The sequence below is a fragment of the Myxine glutinosa genome, chromosome 1, assembly GCF_964187855.1.
Source record: "Myxine glutinosa chromosome 1, kmMyxGlut1.1, whole genome shotgun sequence".
NCBI lineage: Eukaryota > Metazoa > Chordata > Myxini > Myxiniformes > Myxinidae > Myxine > Myxine glutinosa.
In genome coordinates, this window is record NC_136261.1 from 345,330,145 (window position 1) to 345,352,247 (window position 22,103).

At 42.3% G+C, this 22,103-nt stretch overlaps 1 protein-coding gene across 1 annotated transcript in view; it reads right to left on the reverse strand.

Annotated features, from left to right (window-relative positions):
• Window positions 1-403: 403 nt before the first annotated feature.
• The window catches only part of CHD1L (chromodomain helicase DNA binding protein 1 like), a 155,189-nt gene continuing 133,489 nt past the window's right edge, over window positions 404-22,103 (reverse strand). The window contains exon 25 of the mRNA XM_068098272.2: window positions 404-3,168. Coding sequence (XP_067954373.2) covers window positions 3,043-3,168 — 126 coding nt within the window. The 3' untranslated portion in view covers window positions 404-3,042. The remainder of the gene's footprint in view (window positions 3,169-22,103) is intronic.

Sequence of the window (22,103 nt, forward strand, 5' to 3'; positions counted from 1 at the left end):
TGCCTTCTCAAAATCATTTTCTCTTCACCGAATGTTGAAAGGTCACTCATCTTCAAAATACTAAGCCTGGTGTTGGCTTAACGGTTAAGGTGGCTGGCTTGAGATCTTAGGGTCCTGAGTTTGAGCCCCTGTCAATGCCATTGAATTAACACCAGGTGGGTTGACTCAGCCTGTCATCCTTCCAAGGTCGGCAAAATGAGTACCAGCTGACTGTCAATGGGGAGCATTGCATCAGCGGCGCAGCTGCGCCCCCAGAAAATGATGCAGCCAAGCATCCACAGGCTGCGTGCGAACCACACTTCAAAATACTGCATAATAGAGAAATATGCTTCATGCCTTGAAATTGTTAGAGAACCTCAAATGGCATGTTTTAAAACAACTTGGAAACACGTGCAACTCCATCAAAAGTCTGTGGAAGTTTATTTTATGAATGCAAACCTAAATACAACAATTTCCATCTTTGATGAACAATTTATATTTGGGAGAGTTCATATCAAGAATTATAATCACTTCAGAGTAAAGCTCTGGCCTGAAGTTTGTACCACCACATGGCCTTCCTCAGGGGACTACATGGCCAACAGGTCAAGTACGCAGGGAATGGAGGGGAGAAAATGAGGCAGTCGGAGCGTCACATGCCCACGATATATGGCATTCATCACTGACTCACCATGTGAGTCACATTGTAGTTGGTGTGGCTGGTTGTCTGTGGGTGGGTTATAGCATGTGGTAGGTGGTACAGATTTATTTTGGGGTATTTGTGCACATGAGGAACTGGTGGTAGAGTTGCAATTTTCATACAATTCATCATTTGACAACAAAGCTGTAGAAATAGGACAATAATGATTATACAGTCACGTGAAAAAGTAAGTACACCCCATGTAAAGTTTTGACTTTTTCAACATATTTCCACGTACAGCTATTTTATCTTCATTTCAACAATATTGAAAGATAAAGGTGATATAATATAACAAATATCATGAAACATTAGAATTTTGTAGTCCATTGTATAATTTAAATAAACATAAATGGAAATTTTGCATGTGGAAAAAGTAAGTACACCCCTACATTTATCACTACTTCAAATACCTAAAATTAGAATCAGGTGCACCAGCTCAGGTGCAAATGATTAGAACATCGTTAGAGAGGATCTTGGAGGAACCTGTCTTATTTAAGCCTCAGACATTTAGTTTGGTTTGCTCTTTGTTGTTGAAGTGTGCGGCGTCACCATACCGAGATCAAAAGAGCTCTCTGAGGCCTTCAGAAAGAAGGTTATAGATGCCTACGAGTCTGGGAAGAGATTTAAAAAGATCTCCAAACAATTTGAAATCAATCATTCCTCTGTCCGGAAGATCATCTACAAGTGGAGAAGATTCCAAACAACTGCCATCTTGTTCAGGCCAGGCCGCCCCAGCAAGTTCAGCCCGAGAGCAGACCGCAAGATGCTGAAAGAAGTCTCAAAAACCCCAGAATGTCATCATGGGTCCTACATGTAGCTCTTGCCACTGTTGATGTCGATGTGCACGAGTCTACCATTAGAAAGAGACTGCACAAATTTGATCTACATGGGAGGTGTGCCAGGAGGAAACCTTTGCTGTCCAGAAAGAACATCAGGGCAAGACTAAAGTTTGCCAATGAACATCTAGGCAAAGACCAGCACTTCTGGAACAATGTGCTCTGGACAGATGAGTCAAAGGTAGAGCTATTTGGCCACAGTACCAGAAGACATGTTTGGCGAAAACCAAAGACAGCATTTGACGACAAGAACCTGATACTAACTGTCAAGCATGGTGGTGGAAACATTATGGTTTGGGGCAGCTTTGCTGCATCAGGGCCTGGGCAGCTCACCATCATATAATCCACTATGAATTCTTCATTGTACCAGAGGGTGCTTGAGGATAATGTGAGGCCATCTGTCGGAAAGTTGAAGCTCAACCGAAGGTGGACCTTGCAACATGACAATGACCCTAAACATACCAGTAAATCCACCAAGGAATGGCTGAAAAGAAAGAAATGGAGGGTTCTGGAATGGCCAAGTCAAAGCCTGGATCTAAATCCCATCGAGATGTTGTGGGGGAATTTGAAACGAGCTGTGCATGCAAGAAACCCCTCAAACATCGCACAGCTGAAATAATTCTGCATGGAGGAGTGGCCAAAAAATTCTCCCAGTCGATGTCAGAGACTGGTAGACAGTTATAAGAAACGCCTACTTTAGGTTGTTTCTGCCAAAGGGGGCAATACCACCTATTAGAGCCAAGGGTGTACTTACTTTTTCCACATGTGAAATTTGCATTTATGTTTATTTAAATTATACAATGGACTACAAAATGTAAATGTTTCATGATATTTGTTATATTATATCACCTTTATCTATCAATATTGTTGAAATGAAGATCAAATAGCTGTATGTTGAAATATGTTGAAAAAGTCAAAACTTTACATGGGGTGTACTTACTTTTTCACGTGACTGTACATCTTACCAATCACAAACATCATACTCTACTATGGTCAACCAAGCTATATTTAAAAAAATCTATGGCAAATTGATATACATCCTTCCTGTTTGTTTGTCCCCTTGCTGGTTGTGCCCATTTGTTGCCCCACTACCGTACCGCACTGTCAATTTAGCCTTGCTTTTATAGAAAAAAAAAATAAGAAAAGGTTCCTGAATGCTTTAAGCCACATCATGCACAGCAATGGAAAAATAATTTCCAACAGAAATACTTCTCGAAAGAAGCAATGAACCCCAACCCAGGAGAAAACCTGAGAAATATAAAAGCACAAATGAGCTGGAATAGGTTGGCCATAAATAGTGAGATTCTGATGTTGAGGACGAAATGACGTAATTTTAAAAATAGCATTATGTGCAATATCACTTTAAGGGAAATATATTTTAAAGAGGGACATATTAAAATCTTGAGTTTAATACAAATGTTACAACAAAGCAAAGAAAACACAAACAATACAAATTCAAAAAAGCACAAAAAAAACACAAAATAAGTTTAGTGAAAGGACGAAAATCTGCATCTTTTTATACAGCCACCCTCATGTGAAATTCCATGGAACCACAAAGCCTTGAGTGCTGACCTTCTGCTGACGTTTGAAACAGGTTTCTAACCAAGCACTCTGTACAAGCTCCCAGGTGCCTGGACGTAACTGGAAGCAGAACCTCTTTTACAGAAAAAGAAAAGAATGATTTAGGTCAGGTGCTATTACAATACCAACAGATTATTTTAGTATAATGAATTATTGCAGCAAAGCACATTTAATGAGGAAATACAATTGTTGCTCAGAAAGCGAAGTTGCACAGAAGCAATGGCAATAAGTTTATGTTTTTTGTGAGATGAGCACAAATCAAGAACAGGAAGAAGAAAAAGCAGCATCAACAACACCAACCACAACCACTTGCAACCATTTTCACCTTTTTCAGGACTTTAGTCAAATAATGGCATTCCTCTATATGGATCTATCCATTGTTATGTGTCAGCTTTGTGCAAACCAAACATTCCATATCTTTCTTGACATTTTCAATCGATGTCTTTTTAAGGACATCCTCTCGGCTTTCTTCCTTTTACCACAACTTTATTGCTTTCTTTACAGGTTCATTTCTGAACTCCGTTACATAGGACCATTATAAGTGACTACAATTATCTCCTGAAACAAGCAGAGCGAGGCAGGTGCTGTTGGGTGTGCGGCCTACCCACTTTGATGAGGCTTTGGAAGCAACAGTTAGGCTTTGGAAGCTGACAACCCTAACAACTCAGGTTTTTGCTTCCAATGTACTTTTACAATTTATTTTAGTTTGATTTATTTAGGTATGACATCTTTTTGTCTGGTATGGGCAAAGAAGGGGTGATAATATCGTCGACATAGTGAACACGGACTCTCAGTTGGAGGTGTTTGAAAATTTAACAAGGAAGCATGCATTTGCGTGCGTGTCTCCTGAAGGAGTTCCCGTTAAGGATATAAGCCTGGTTGCAGAAAGCATCCTTAAGAGAAAAGTCAAGGATTTCCTTAACTTCTCCCTTAAGTTGAGGATGGATGCATATACGAATATCCTTAAGGTCTCCCGTAAATTCTCCCTTACAGTTAAGAGAGACCCAACCCCTCCCCCCCCCCCCCCCCCCTTGCCTTCCCCGTCATCGGCTTTTCTCCACCAATTAGAAGCAACCTTTCAGAAGTTACCGAGTATTATACATTGTAAGAAAGGTCATGATTCATTGTTTGGGTTGACGTCAATTTACACTCATTTGCATACACATATCGAGCAGATCGTAGCTCCACGTGCTTTATGGGTTAAGGAAAGATTTCCCTGAAGGTTTCCCTTAGCTAAGGATTTCCTTAAGTGCTGTTACATAAACATCCCTTCAGCTTAGGGAGTCCTCAGCTAAGGATTTCCTTAAGGTTAAGGAAATCCTAAGGATCCGTTGCAGTGATAGAAAACCAATCAGACAAGAGATAGGATGCTCGTCTGACAGCACGTAAGCAACAACACGCAATAAACATGTGATTTTAAATGACGATTATTAAATTGCTGCTTGGGGAACAAGTGATTTCAAATGACGCTTGTTATATTGCTACTTACACGCTTTTTATATTGATACTTACACACTTGTTATATTGCTATTTACACACTTGTTATATTGCTACTTACATGCTTGTTATATTGCTACAATGCTACATAGAGGCTTGTTATACTGATACTTACACGCTTGTTATATTGATACATACACACTTGTTTATATTGCTACTTACACGCTTGTTATATTGCTACTTACACATTTGTTATATTGCTACATACACACTTGTTTATATTGATACATACACGCTTGTTATATTGCTACTTACACGCTTGTTATATTGCTACTTACACACTTGTTATATTGCTACTTACACGCTTGTTATATTGCTACTTACACGCTTGTTATATTGCTCCATACACGCTTGTTATATTGATACATGCAAGCGTGTTGCTACATATTGCTACATCCACGCTTGTTATATTGCTACTTACACGCTTGTTATATTGATACATACACACTTGTTATATTGCTACTTACACGCTTGTTATATTGCTACTTACACACTTGCTATATTGCTACTTACACACTTGTTATATTGCTACTTACACGCTTGTTATATTGCTACTTACACGCTTGTTATATTGCTACTTACACGCTTGTTATATTGCCACATACAGGCTTGTTATATGCTACTTACACACTTGTTATAATGCTACTTACACGCTTGTTATATTGCTACTTACATGCTTCTTATATTGCTACTTACACACTTGTTATATTGCTACTTACACACTTGTTATATTGCTACTTACAGGCTTGTTATAGTGATACATACACACTTGTTATATTGCTACTTACACACTTGTTATATTGCTACTTACACACTTGTTATATTGCTACTTAAACGCTTGTTATATTGCTACATACACACTTGTTATATTGCTACTTACACACTTGTTATATTGCTACTTACACGCTTGTTATATTGCTACTTCAACGCTTGTTATATTGCTACTTAAACGCATGTTATATTGCTACTTACACGCTTTTTATATTGCTAATTACACGCTTGTTATATTGCTACTTACACACTTGTTATATTGCTACTTACACGCTTGTTATATTGCTACTTGGACACTTGTTATATTGCTACTTACACGCTTGTTATATTGCTACTTACATGCTTGTTATATTGCTACTTACATGCTTGTTATATTGCTACTTACATGCTTGTTATATTGCTACATACAGACTTGTTATATTGCTACATACAGGCTTGTTATATTGCTACTTAGACACTGGTTACATTGCTACTTACACGCTTGTTCCATTGCTACTTACACGCTTGTTCTATTGCTACTTACACGCTTGTTATGTTGCCACATAAACGCTTGTTATATTGCCACATACATGCTTGTTATATTGCTACTTAGACACTTGTTATATTGCTACTTGCATGCTTGTTACATTTCTACTTCCACACTTGTTATATTGCTACTTACACACTTGTTATATTGCTACTTACAAAGTTATATTGCAACTTACACACTTGTTATATTGCTACATACACACTTGTTATATTGCTACTTACACACTTGTTATATTGCTATTTACACACTTGTTATATTGCTACTGACACGCTTGTTATATTCCGACTGACACGCTTGTTATATTGCTAATTACACGCTTGTTATATTGCTACTTACACGCTTGTTACATTGCTGCTTACATGCTTGTTATATTGCTACTTACACGCTTGTTATATTGCTACTTACACGCTTGTTATATTGCTACTTACATGCTTGTTATATTGATACATACACACTTGCTTGTTATATTGCTACATACAGGCTTGTTATATTGCTACTTACACACTTGTTATATTGCTACTTACACACTTGGTTTATTGCTACATACACGCTTGTTATCTCGCTACTTACACACTTGTTATATTGCTACTTACATACTTGTTGTATTGCTATTTACATACTTGTTATATCGCTACTTACACGCTTGATATATTGCTACTTCCACGCTTGTTATATTGCTACACACACGCTTGTTATCTTGCTACTTACACACTTGTTATATTGCCACTTACACGCTTGTTATATTGATACATACACTCTTGTTATATTGCTACTTACACGCTTGTTATATTGCTACTTACACGCTTGTTATATTGCAACTTACACGCTTGTTATATTGCTACACACACACTGGTTATATTGCTACTTACACGCTTGTTATATTGCGACATACACGTTTGTTATATTGCTACTTACACGCTTGTTATATTGCTACTTACACACTTGTTATAATGCTGCTGACACACTTGTTATATCGATGCATACATGCTTGTTATATTGATACATACACGTTTGTTATATTGATGCAGGCATGCTTGTTATATTGATACTTACACGTTTGTTATATTGATGCAGGCATGCTTGTTATATTGCTACTTACACACTTGTTATAATGCTGCTGACACACTTGTTATATCGATGCATACATGCTTGTTATATTGATACTTACACGTTTGTTATATTGATGCAGGCATGCTTGTTATATTGCTACTTACACACTTGTTATATTGCTACATGCACGCTTCTTATATTGCAACATCCAGGCTTGTTATATGCTACATACACACTTGTTATAATGCTACTTACACGCTTGTTAGATTGCTAGATACAGGCTTGTTATATTGCTACTTAGACACTTGTTATATTGCTACTTATATGCTTGTTATATTGCTACTTACACGCTTATTATATTGCTACTTACACGCTTGTTATATTGCGACTTACACGTTTGTTATAGTGCTACTTACACGCTTGTTATATTGATACATACACACTTGTTATAATTCTACTGACACGCTCGTTATATTGCTGCTTAGACACTTGTTATATTGCTACTGACACGCTTGTTATATTGCTACTCACACGCTTGTTATATTGCGACTTACACGCTTGTTATATTGATACATACACACTTGTTATATTGCTACTTACACACTTGTTATATTGCTGCTTACACACTTGTTATATTGCTACTTACACGCTTGTTATATTGCTACTTACACGCTTGTTATATTGCTACTTACACGCTTGTTATATTGCTACTTACACACTTGTTATATTGCTACTTACACACTTGTTATATTGCTGCTTACACACTTGCTATATTGCTACTTACACGCTTGTTATATTGCTACTTACACGCGTTATATTGCTACTTACACGCTTGTTATATTGCTACTTACACACTTGTTATATTGCTACTAACACACTTGTTATATTGCAACTTACACGCTTGTTCTATTGCTACGCACACACTGGTTATATTGCTACTTACACACTTGTTATATTGCTACACACACTGGTTGTATTGCAACTTACACGCTTGTTATATTGCTACACACACGTTTGTTATATTGCTACTTACACGCTTGTTATATTGCTACTTACACGCTTGTTATATTGATGCATACATGCTTGTTATATTGCTACTTACACACTTGTTATAATGCTGCTGACACACTTGTTATATCGATGCATACATGCTTGTTCTATTAATACATACACGTTTGTTATATTGATGCAGGCATGCTTGTTATATTGTTACTTACACGCTTGTTATATTGCTACTTACATGCTTGTTATATTGCTACTTACACACTTGTTATATTGCTACTTACACACTTTTTGTATTGCTACTTACACACTTGTTATATTGCTACTTCCACGCTTGTTATATTGATGCAGGCATGCTTGTTATATTGGTACATACACGCTTGTTATATTGCTACTTACACGCTTGTTATACTGCCACATACACACTTGTTCTATTGCTACTTACACCTTTGTTATATTGGTACATACACGCTTGTTATATTGCTACTTACACATTTGTTATATTGCTACTTACACGCTTGTTATAGTGCTACTTACATGCTTGTTATATTGATGCAGGCATGCTTGTTATATTGCTACTTACACGCTTGTTATATTGCTACATACACGCTTGTTATATTGCTGCATACACGCTTGTTATATTGGTACATACACGCTTGTTATATTGGTACATACACGCTTGTTATATTGCTACTTACATGCTTGTTATATTGGTACATATACACGCTTGTTATATTGCTACTTACACACTTGTTATATTGCTACTTACACGCTTGCTATATTGGTACATACACGCTTGTTATATGCTGCATGGGGAACATGTGCTTGGGCATGAAGAAGGAATAAAATGATTTTTGGGTAAGATTCATTTGATTCTCATTTACCATTTTATTGTCAATGTGTTAATGTGTGCAGTAAATGTTTGCAAACTTTCTGAGAATGGTAAAATTGTGAAAATATAAAAGTGAAATATGAGAGCGAAACTTTAAATGAAATATTGTACATGTCATAAAAGAGTGAAAATTGTGGAAGTATTGTTATATCAGTCTCTGACATAGCACTGCGATAATCGCCTCTTCGTGACCAATTTCCATGAAGATCGCCATTTGGAAACTCATAGGTTCGTAGTTAAAGATTGGGAGATGCTCCCTTGACTTTAAAGAAGGATTTAAGGAGGAAGTTAAGGATTATTCGTGTATGCAACCATCCTCAACTTAAAGATGTCCTTCAGGCAAAAAGTTAAGGAAATCCTTAACTTTTCCCTTAAGAATGATTTATGCAACCGGGCCCATAAGCTCTGCCCACACTCGGTGGTGGAAGTCTCTTCCTATCTCCAATTTGATTGGTTGCCTGGCAGAGCAATGGCTTCGAAGGATTTCCTTAACTTTAAGGGAGTGCTCATCCTTAAGGGTTGTTTATGCATAAAGGTGGAGCACTTCAGGAAATCCTTAGCTGAAGAATTACAGCATACCTTTCGACTTAAGGGAAATGTTTCCTTAAGGTTAAGGGAGTTTTATGCCACTGGGCCATTATCCTCGCGGTATGGAATATCATTGGTGATGGAAATATTCGCGTTGTGTCGCGTATGAACCAGAAAATTGTTGTTTTCGTTTCCGACGATGAACTCATTCATGATGTTGTATGTGTTGGAATAACCACAGAAAGTGGTTACTTTATGATTGCGTTACCGATGCAAACTCCAGCGACGAGAATAGTCATTTCAAATGCTCCAACGTTCATATCAAATGATAAGATTATGGCTGTGTTATCTCATTGTGGTACAATGGTATCCAGGATTTCTATGATTCCCCTCGGGTGTCAAAATGAACATATTAAACATGTGATGAGTTTATGCAGACCGGTTGATATGGTCCTATCAGATCGTATCGTGGAGACGACGTGGGCCTCAACATCTAGTGTTGAGGTGTACGTCGTCTCCACATTCTGTCCACACGAATCGTTTAAAATCAATTTTGAAGATAGTAATTACCAGTTCTATGCATCATCTGCCACCATAACATATTTTCACTGCGGAGCTTTTGGACATTTGAAGAGAATATGTCCCAAAATCTCATGTGTCAAGTGTGGCAAAACAGGTCACACTGACACAGCTTGTAACGAGGTTACTGTTCCTCCACCACAACGTTTCCAATGAGGGGGGACCAGCTGTTCAACTACTAATGATATTACTGCTCCTCAGCAAAGTGTTGCTATGATTACAGTCTAAATTGGTTTCTAGTAAATGAAGAGTTCCCGATGGTAATGATTCATTAGTTGCTGCTAAAAAGGTTGTGCTCGATTTGGAGACCATTGTTGCAAAAACTCTTCAGGTTTCTCCTGACGTTCTGCTTAACGTTAAGAAAATAAGTGAAACGGGTCCCTTGCAGAAGAGTCATGAGATGCAAACTGCACAACAGTGTGCTTCCATTACTCAAACATATAAGGTCGATGATTTGTATAAAGCTGACCATTTTATGCCATCGGTTTATCTGCCTGCAACCATCAGAAGTGCTGCCAGGCCTGATCCAGGCCAGTGGTACTTTTTTTTTGGAGAGGCTCTCATTGGCTGTGGTCCAGCGTTAAATGCCATTCTTCGTCCAACGGAGGTCAGAGACTTGTTCATGTGAAGTCCTGTGTCATGGCCGTTTGCTTTTTTTTTTCTTCTTTTTTTTGTATACTGAATCGAGGCTCGTGAAAGAGCTAACATTTATTTCACAAACAAATCAACCAGACAAACAAAATATATAAAAAGAGGGAGCGGAAGACAAGATGGGGAGAGGAGGGGAAGCACACAAACACAACATTTGAGAGCAGGGAGATGTGTGGGAGGGAGAGGGCTTGGGGGGAGGAGGCGTGGGAAGTGGGGGGGGGGGGGGGGTGGGGTGGGAGAAGTATAAAACACAAGGACACCAAGGACTTCCAGGACAGAAGTTGGTATTTCAAAAAAGTGGATTTGGGGTGAAATTAGCGGGGGTAGAAAAGATCAAGGTTTTGGATGGGGGAAGATAAGAGATGGTGGTGAACAGCTGTTTTAAAGACCTGGAGGGTGGAGTGGGATTGAAGAGAGTGGGGGAGTTTGTTCCAGAGGTGGGAGAAAAGAGGAATGAAGGAGTGAAGGTGAGCAGAGAGTCTTGATTTTGGCAGTTTAACCATAAGAGGGTTGCAGGCAGATCTTGTGCGACCTGTAGGAATATTTGGGGGACAGAGCCCAGAGAGAGCTGGGGGGGCAAGGCCAGAGAGGAGTCGGTAGAAGACGGAAAGACCACCCACCTGCCTGCGGTGAGTGAGTGAAAGGCCCTTGGAGTTAGCTTCATCGCGGGAGATTCCAATGATTCTGAAAATGCTTGTACTCCATTAAATGCCTTCTATATGTTGAGCAACTGCTGAACCGCCCTTGGCCTGTCACATTTTGCAGCAAGTGGGCAGGCTCAGCTATGGTCTCAAAATCTTATTGACCCACCTCTAGCATGTGGATATACAGACTTGGCATTTAATATGGTATAATTTTTTTTTCTTGACTTGGGTTTACTTTCTTAACTCAGTATATCAATCTGGTGAGTTTCTTTTACACTTTAGTGATTTATTTGTTAAAAGAACCATGTCACTGATTGTCTGTCGCAGCAAGAAGTCAACAACAGGATTATATCACAGGTGGCGTGGCAAAATGTACGGACAGGTGCATTTGATGATTGGCTTCACAGTTGGGTATACAAGGGTTGTTGCGTTCTGTATTAGTGGAAAACAACTGCTGCACATCTCCAAAAGTTATGGCCGCTTCCTCTGGAGATGGTTCGTCAACTCGACAATGCTGTGTGTCATGGAGTGGTGGCTTTACGAAATTACGGCATGAAACAGCGTGCTATTGCTCGGCAGTATGGCATCACTCAAGGTCAGGTGTCAAAGATCCTGAAACGAAATGCTCAGAGGGGTGTCCCTACTCCAATACCGAGGCCAGGACGTCCCCGCAGAACCACAAGGAGGGATGATCGCCAGCTGCACCGGTTAATCCGCAATGGCCGTACCAAGTCAGCTAATCGGCTTAGGGCTGAGTGGCAGCAACTGACAAATGTGCCTGTATCCAGAAGGCTAGTCAACCAACGACTTGTTCAAGCAGGCTATCGTGCCAGGCGTCCCCTGAGAAAGCCACGCCTGACCAGACAACACCACCAGCGCCGATTACAGTGGGCCAGAGAGCACCGTCAATGGCAGCCAGGACCCTGGAATCATGTGATCTTCAGTGACGAGTCTAGATTTCTGGTCTGTCGTCAAGATGGCCGCGTCCGAGTGCGCAGACAAGTGCATGAAGCCTACAACAAAGATTGTATAGTGCCAAGAGTCCAAGCTGGAGGTGGTGGGGTGACCGTTTGGGCTACTTTTCATGCAGGGGGCAAAACTGACCTGGTTGTTCTGAATGGAAACCTGAACCAGTTCAAGTACAGGGCCATTCTGGAAGAAACATTGCTTCCATTTGCTCGTGCAGCCTTTCGAGGAAACTTTGTCTTCCAAGATGACAATGCACGGCCTCATCGTGCTCGCATGATCCAACACTTTCTTGCTGACCGTGGTGTAGAGCATATGGAGTGGCCTGCCATGTCCCCGGATATGAATCCGATAGAGAACTTGTGGGCAGAATTAACGCGTCAAATCGACCACTTGGACCAGCAGCCGACCTCTGTGCGTGAATTGCAGCAGGCTATTGTCACTGCATGGCAAGCGATTCCTGTCCAAACCTTGGCAAATGTCGTGAACAGCATGCCTCAACGTGTACGTGCTCTCCTGAATGCTCGTGGGGGTTACACGAAGTACTGAACTGTAATTTTACTGTCCGTAATCCCAGTCGTAATTTTACTTATGTTTTTGTTTAAAAAATTTTTGGCTTATGTGCAAAATAAAGAGATACTTCTGGAAAACGTACAGAAGTTTAACACAGTACTGTCTATGAATTGAGTTCGATATCAGTTTACATCACTTTCAAGGATCAATTTATTTGTTTCGAAATGTCAAATGTGGTTTTTGTTTCTTTTAAAGGTCACATTAACAAAATCTAGAATAATTTCAACATAATTCCAATGAACTTTTGGTTCTAAGACATCTTGAAAAGTAAGTTCACCCCCACAAAAAAATATTCCATATTAAATGCCAAGTTTGTATAAACACTCCCCATATTTTACCAGAGCCTTCTTCATGCCTGGCAAAGCCTTTCCGTGAATCACAAAGCAGATGCAGACTCCCAAAAAATATTTGAAGTTGAACATCTGTTTTTCAATATTATCTTCACTGATATATTCAGGAGCCGTGACTTGTGCCAACATTATATTTATGCAGGCATAGCCAAAGTGTGGCACCTATGACAAAACTCGGGTTTAGAGTTGAAATCTGTAAAAGAAATTGCAGCTGTAACAGAAATTCAGTCCAAGAGGATAATTGATTTAACATTGAGGAAAGTAATTCAAAAAGGGTATCAATTACATTTATTTTAGACTCAGAATGCAGATGTTCAACCCAACGAGTCCTTTTTCAACAACTGGTTTTCAATTTTACTCTCAAAGAGTTACATCCTGTTAGTACAAGGGAAAATGTATTCCATGCTACTAGCAGTAAGAGCATGCATATGTCGTGTATACAGTGCATTCAGAAAGTATTCAGACCCTTCACTTTTTCACATTTTGTTGTGTTGCAGCCTTATGCTGAAATCGTTTAAATTCATTTTTTTCCCTCATCAATCTACACTCAATACCCCATAATGACAAAGACAACAACAACAGCATGCATTTTAAGGGCATTTTCCCTGCTAGAGCAGGGGTTAGCCTTGCGGTCCCCATGACAATCTTCTCCATTTTGCCCTATTTTCTGCATCTCTCCTTGTTAACCCCCTTGCCCGCATTTCTTCTTCCACCATCTTTAGCCAAGTCTTTCTCGGTCTTCCCCGTCCTCTACTTCCTTCTACATTAATTTCCATCACTCTTCTCAACCAGTCACTTTCATCCTTCCTCAACACATGACCAAACCATCTCAACCTGTTCCTCTTCACAGCATCAATCACAGGCAATATTCCCATCATCTTTCGCAATTCATCATTTGTCTTCCTCTCTCTCAACGATACTCCGCACATCCATCGAACCATTCGCATTTCCACCCTTTCCAGCCTTCGTTGCTGCTCTACGTTCATTACCCATGTCTCGCTCCCATAAATCATAACACTTCTCACACATGCAGCATACACCTTTCCCTTCAGCTTCAGTGACACTATCCTCCTCATCAGCACGCCACTCTGTTCCCGAAACTTCTTCCATGCACATCTCACTCGAGCAACCGTTGCCGAGTCTGATCCACCTTCTCCATTTAGCATGTCTCCGGGGTAGCAAAATGTTTTCACACCTTCCAGCTTCACGCCGTCTCCAAGATCCAACTCAACATTTCTTCCATCTGCAGCTCCCTCTGTGCACACCTTACATTTGAATGTAGCTGCCACACTGGTTAATGACCCTCTCAGACAACTACATTTTTGATGAACCCACTCAGCGCACATTGTACATTGAATGGAGTTCACTCCGACACCCTTCCTGCACACAGCACATGGCCACTTCCCAGTTCTTTCCACCTCACCACATGCTTTACCACTTGCCATCACCTTCGTCTTTCCGATAATCACCTTCAGACCTTTTGTCTCCATACATTCCTTCCACTTGTTCATCTTTTCCTTCAGTCCATCCATACTTTCCGCAATCAACACCAGATCATTTGCATACAACAACTCCCACGGTAAACCCTCCTTTACGTTCTGAGCCAGCACCTCCATCACAGCTACAAATAGTAGTGGACTTAGTACCGACCCCTGATGCACTCCCACCTTCACCTCAAACTCACCACTGTTCCCGTCCTTCGTCCTTACAGCTGTGCGCGCTCTTTTGTACATTGCCATCACTACTCTGATCAACCATTCCTCCACTCCTAACTTCCTCAATGCCCATGTCAATACTTTGCGTGGAACCCTATTGAATGCTTTCTCCAGATCAACAAACCCAAAAAACAACTTCTTCCTCTTCTCCATGTACTTCTCCTGCAACTGCCTCACAATGAAAAGCGTATCTGTCGTTCCTCTTCCTGGCATAAATCCAAACTGCATTTTGTCGATCTTCACTTTCTTCCTTATCCTCCTCTCCAACACCCTTTCCAATACCTTCATTCCATGCTCCAATAACTTTATCGCTCGGTACGAGCCACACTCCAGAGGGTCACCTTTCCCCTTGTATAGAGGGACGAGGGTACTCAGTTCCCAATCCACTGGAATGCGGCCTTCTTTCACCACGAGATTACAGATCTCTGTCATTCTCTTCACACCCCAACTTCCTGCTGCCTTCAACATATCTCCCACAACTCCCGTCGGCCCTCCCGCTTTTCCACTCTTAATTGCTTTTATCGCTTCCAAACGTCCAACACCAATCCCTGGTGTTGGGCTAGCGGCTGGGGTGCCAGCTTAGGATCCAAGGATCCTGGGTTCGAATCCCGGTCGATCACTGAATTAACGCCAGGGGGGTTGACTCAGCCTGTCATCCTTCCGAGGTCGGCAAATTGAGTACCAGTACACTGGTAATTCCCTGTTTATCGTAAAAAGGCGACAAACAGGGTTGGCGACAGAAAGGGCATCCGGCCGTAAAACATTGCTTCAAAAAGGGGACCAAAAAACAACAACAACCACGGTCCCCGAAAAGGCCAACCCCCGCTTTGCGGGGAAAATGGCCTCTCAACGGTGGTTTATTGCTTTTATCGCTTCCTCAACTTCCTTCTCAGTTATCTTCTCTGCCGGTCCTAAAACTGGGTTACTCTCTATGTTGCCATCCCATTCATTCTCTGTATTCAACAGCATTTCCATATATATTTTCCATCTTCCTTTAATTCCATCTGGGTCGACAACGATTTGTCCCACTTCATCCTTCAAGCAACTCACCCCCATCACATCACACCTCTCTTTCGCAATGTGCTTTGCAATCCTGAATACTGCTTTCTGACCCTCTTCCGAATCCAAGCGTTCTCCGAATATTTTCCTACATGCCTCCTGCGCCTTTGCTACCTCTTTCTTTGCAGCCTTCCTGGCTGCCTTATAACTTTCATGCTCTGCTGTTTCTGCTCCCGTACCCTTCGCCTTCTGCCACTCCTTGAACTTCTTCCTCTTCTCGTCAATCCTCTTTCCAACTTCATCATCCCACCACCATGTTTCCGAGTGCCTCGGTGGTCCTTTTGTCCATCCACATACCTCACCAACGGCTCCCAACAGACTAGCTTTCATTGACATCCAACCACTTTCAAGCTCAACCACATCATCCTCTACCCTACTCAGCCTCTCTTTTAATGCCTCCCTTACTGTCACCTCTTTCAACCTCCACACCTTCATTCTCGGTTGGTACTTCACCCGCCGAGCTCTCCTCGCACCTTTCACCCTTATGGAGCAGACAACCAAGTGGTGCTGTGAAACAGCCTCCTCCCCCGGGATCACCTTTGTGTCCCGGAGGTGCCCCCTATCTCGCCTACGCACCATCAGGTAGTCAACGGTTGTCGTCGACCCACCTGACGTGTATGTAACAAGCTTATTATCCTCTTTCTGGAACTGAGTATTACAAATCAACAAACCAGCTCCATCAGCAAAATCCAAAATCCTTTCACCTTCTCCATTTCTCACACCATATCTGTAACCCCCATGAACTCCCTCAAAACCATCCATACTCCTTCCCACATGTCCATTCAGGTCTCCTCCCACCACAACAACTTCCTCATCTTTCACGTTTTCCATCAGCTTCTCTATCGCACACCAGAACTTGTCCTTCTCTTCATCGCTTCGACCAACAACAACAACAACAACAACAACAACAACATGCATTTTAAGGCCATTTTCCCTGCTAGAGCGGGGGTTAGCCTTGCGGTCCCCATGACAATCTTCTCCATTTTGCCCTATTTTCTGCATCTCTCCTTGTTAACCCCCTTGCCCGCATTTCTTCTTCCACCATATTTAGCCAAGTCTTTCTCGGTCTTCCCCGTCCTCTACTTCCTTCTACATTAACGTCCATCACTCTTCTCAACCAGTCACTTTCATCCTTCCTCAATACATGACCAAACCATCTCAACCTGTTCCTCTTCACAGCATCAATCACAGGCAATATTCCCATCATCTTTCGCAATTCATCATTTGTCTTCCTCTCTCTCAACGATACTCCGCACATCCATCGAACCATTCGCATTTCCACCCTTTCCAGCCTTCGTTGCTGCTCTTCGTTCATTACCCATGTCTCGTTCCCATAAATCATAAGACTTCTCACACATGCAGCATACACCTTTCCCTTCAGCTTCAGCGACACTCTCCTCCTCATCAGCACGCCACTCAGTTCCCGAAACTTCTTCCATGCACATCTCACTCGAGCAACCGTTGCCGAGTCTGATCCACCTTCTCCATTCAGCATGTCTCCGAGGTAGCAAAATGTTTTCACACCTTCCAGCTTCACGCGGTCTCCAAGATCCAACTCCACATTTCCTCCATCTGCAGCTCCCTCTGTGCACACCTTACATTTGAATGTAGCTGCCACACTGGTAAATGACCCTCTCAGACCACTACATTTTTGGTGAACCCACTCAGCACACATTGTACATTGAATGGAGTTCACTCCGACACCCTTCCTGCACACAGCACACGGCCACTTCCCAGTTCTTTCCACCTCACCACATACTTTACCACTTGCCATCACCTTTGTCTTTCCGATATTCACCTTCAGACCTTTTGTCTCCATACAATCCTTCCACTTGTTCATCTTTTCCTTCAGTCCATCCATACTTTCCGCAATCAACACCAGATCATCTGCATACAACAACTCCCACGGTAAACCCTCCTTTACGTTCTGAGCCAGCACCTCCATCACAGCTACAAATAGTAGTGGACTTAGTACCGACCCCTGATGCACTCCCACCTTCACCTCAAACTCACCACTGTTCCCGTCCTTCATCCTTACAGCTGTGCGCGCTCTTTTGTACATTGCCATCACTACTCTGATCAACCATTCCTCCACTCCTAACTTCCTCAATGCCCATGTCAATACTTTGCGTGTAACCCTATCGAATGCTTTCTCAAGATCAACAAACCCAAAAAACAACTTCTTCCTCTTATCCATGTACTTCTCCTGCAACTGCCTCACAATGAAAAGTGCATCTGTCGTTCCTCTTCCTGGCATAAATCCAAACTGCATTTCGTCGATCTTCACTTTCTTCCTCATCCTCCTCTCCAACACCCTTTCCAATACCTTCATTCCATGCTCCAATAACTTTATCGCTCGGCACGAGCCACACTCCAGAGGGTCACCTTTCCCCTTGTATAGAGGGACGAGGGTACTCAGTTCCCAATCCACTGGAATGCGGCCTTCTTTCACCACCAGATTACAGATCTCTGTCATTCTCTTCACACCCCAACTTCCTGCTGCCTTCAACATATCTCCCACAACTCCCGTCGGCCCTCCCGCTTTTCCACTCTTCATTGCTTTTATCGCTTCCTCAACTTCCTTCTCAGTTATCTTCTCTGCCGGTCCTAAAACTGGGTTACTCTCTATGTTGCCATCCCATTCATTCTCTGTATTCAACAGCATTTCCATATATCTTTTCCATATTCCTTTAATTCCATCTGGGTCGACAACGATTTGTCCCACTTCATCCTTCAAGCAACTCACCCCTATGACATCACACCTCTCTTTCGCTATGTGCTTTGCAATCCTGAATACTGCTTTCTGACCCTCTTCCGAATCCAAGCGTTCTCCGAACATTTTCCTACATGCCTCCTGTGCCTTTGCTACCTCTTTCTTTGCAGCCTTCCTGGCTGCCTTATAACTTTCATGCTCTGCTGTTTCTGCTCCCGTACCCTTCGCCTTCTGCCACTCTTTGAACTTCTTCCTCTTCTCGTCAATCCTCTTTCCAACTTCAACATCCCACCACCATGTTTCCGAGTGCCTCGGTGGTCCTTTTGTCCATCCACATACCTCACCAACGGCTCCCAACAGACTAGCTTTCATTGACATCCAACCACTTTCAAGCTCAACCACATCATCCTCTACCCTACTCAGCCTCTCTTTTAATGCCTCCCTTACTGTCACCTCTTTCAACCTCCACACCTTCATTCTCGGTTGGTACTTCACACGCCGAGCTCTCCTCGCACCTTTCACCCTTATGTCGCAGACAACCATGTGGTGCTGTGAAACAGCCTCCTCCCCCGGGATCACCTTTGTGTCCCGGAGGTGCCCCCTATCTCGCCTACGCACCATCAGGTAGTCAACGGTTGTCGTCGACCCACCTGACGTGTATGTAACAAGCTTATTGTCCTCTTTCTGGAACTGAGTTTTACAAATCAACAAATCAGCTCCATCAGCAAACTCCAAAATCCTTTCACCTTCTCCATTTCTCACACCATATCCGTAACCCCCATGAACTCCCTCAAAACCATCCATACTCCTTCCCACATGTCCATTCAGGTCTCCTCCCACCACAACAACTTCCTCATCTTTCACGTTTTCCATCAGCTTCTCTATCGCACACCAGAACTTGTCCTTCTCTTCATCGCTTCGACCAACCTGCGGAGCATATCCCGAGATGATGTTCACTAAGAGCTTTCCAATCATCATTTTCACCATCATCAACCTATCACTCACTCTAGTCACACTCACCACACTGTCTACAAACTCCTCAGAAAACAGGACACCAACACCATTCACGCCCTCCGGGCACCCTTGCCACACAAACTTGTATTTCTGTCCCTGCCTACCCTTCACCATTCTCACACCACTTCCCTTCCATCTCGTCTCTTGCACACAACATATGTCCACTCTTCTTCTGACCAATACTTCCACCACTTCTCCTGATCTCCCTGTCATTGTCCCTACATTCCATGTCCCAAACCTCAGAAACCGATCTCCACTTCGGGCTGCACCCTGCCCATATGTAGTTGTAATTGTCATGGTTCTCTTTTTGAGGCAATGTTTTTATGGCCGGATGCCCTTCCTGACGCCAACCCTCTTAGTCGTCTCTTACGACACGCAAGGATACGGTGTACCTATTCTGACCAGGGTACACACTGGGAAACGTTTAAAACATGAAAATTCGAGGGGGGGGGGGTGGGGGGGAGGGCGGCGTCAGCATCACGGCTGCGGTTTAAACATATTCCAACAATATCCAAACAGAACCATGAAAACCATGAAAACCAATCTGGGAAAAGTGTCCAAGCGAGAACGTGGATTTGAGAAAGCAGAGGCGGAAGAAAAACGAGATACAGGGGGCGGGGCACAAGTCGAGACGAGGAGGAGAGCGAACAAGCACGTGTCCGGGAGGAGAGAATGAATCAATATAGAATTCTTTGTCTATCCGTTTGTCCTGTTTTTAAAAACGCCGGACAAAGGGTAAGATGCCTGCGAGAGGCAGGGGGGAGAAAAGAAAATCAAAGAAACAAGCAAATACTATGAAGGAAAGAACTTACACTCACAAAACACCGACGGGGGGAAGGGAGCCCGGAAAGACCAGGCCGCGCACGACGCGCGAATAAAAAACGACCAATCACACACAAATCCGCAACAACCACAAAACCAAAACTAAACAGAAACACACAACAACACACACACACACAACAAAACAACCAGCGGAAACCCGACAAAGACACGAATGGGAAAACACTCAAACTTCGATGCCGTGGAGAGCTCGAAGCAAGCCTCGTCGCCCGAGGGACAGGAAGTCAATAAGTCAAGAGATTATGGACCGGATTATGGATAGTCAATTATGGACCGGAAGTCCATAATGACAAAGAGAAAACAGGATTTTAGAAAGTTTTGCAAATTTATTAAAAAGAAAAAACTGAACTATCACATTTACATAAGTTTGCAGACCCTTTGCTATGACACTTGAAATTTAGCTCAGGTGCCTCTCATTTCTCTTGATCATCTTTGAGATGCGTCTTCACCTTGATTGGAGTCCACCTGAGGTAAATTCAATTGATTGGACATGATTTGGAAAGGCACACACCTGTCTATGTAAGGTCTCACAGCTGACAATGCATATCAGAGCAAAAACCAAGCCATGAGGTCGAAGGAACTGCATGCAGAGCTCAGAGACAGGATTGTGTCGAGGAACAGATTTGGGGAAGCCAACAAAAAAATTTCTGCTGCATTGAAGGTTCACAGAGCACAGTGGCCTCCATAATTCTTAAATGGAAGAAGTTTGGAACAACCTGGACTCTTTCTAGAGCTGGCCGCCTTGCCAAACTGAGCAATCGGGGGAGAAGGGCCTTGGTAATAGAGGTGACCAAGAACCCGATGGTCACTCTGGCTGAGCTCCAGCAGAGATCCTGTGTGGAGATGGGAGAAACTTCCAGAAGGACAACCATCATTGCAACACTCCACCGACCTGGGCTTTATGGCAGAGTGGCCAGACAGAAGCCTCTCCTCAGTGAAAGACACATGAAAGGCCATAGAATCTTGTTCCTCACAGTCTGAGAGTCCTTTAGGTGCTTTTTTGCAAACTCCAAGCGGGCTTTGATGTGTCTTTCAGCAATGACATCAAATAACATCAAGAAGAGAAATAGAAACTTGCAGAAGGACAACCATCACTGCAACACTCCACCGATCTGTAGCTCAGCCAGTGTGACCGTCGGGTTCTCGATCACCACTATTACCAAGGCCCTTCTCCCCCAATTGCTCAGTTTGGCAGGGCGGCCAGCTCTAGGAAGAGTCCTGGTTGTTCCAAACTTCTTCCATTTAAGAATTATGGAGGCCACTGTGCTTCATATCTGGGAACCTTCATATTCATATCTGGGAACCACAGGTGGACTCCAATCAAGGTGTATAAACATCACAAAGATGAACAAGAGAAATGAGAGGCACCTGAGCTTAATTTCAAGTGTCATAGCAAAGGGTCTGCATACTTATGTAAATGTGATAGTTCAGTTTTTTTTTTTTAATAAATGCAAAAAACTTTCTAAAATCCTGTTTTCTCTTTGTCATTATGGGGTATTGAGTGTAGATTCATGAGGGAAAAAATGAATTGAAACGATTTCAGCATAAGGTGGCAACATAACAAAATGTGAAAAAAGTGAAGGGATCTGAATACTTTCTGAATGCACTGAAGATCTAATTGTTGATGCTGCTTCATT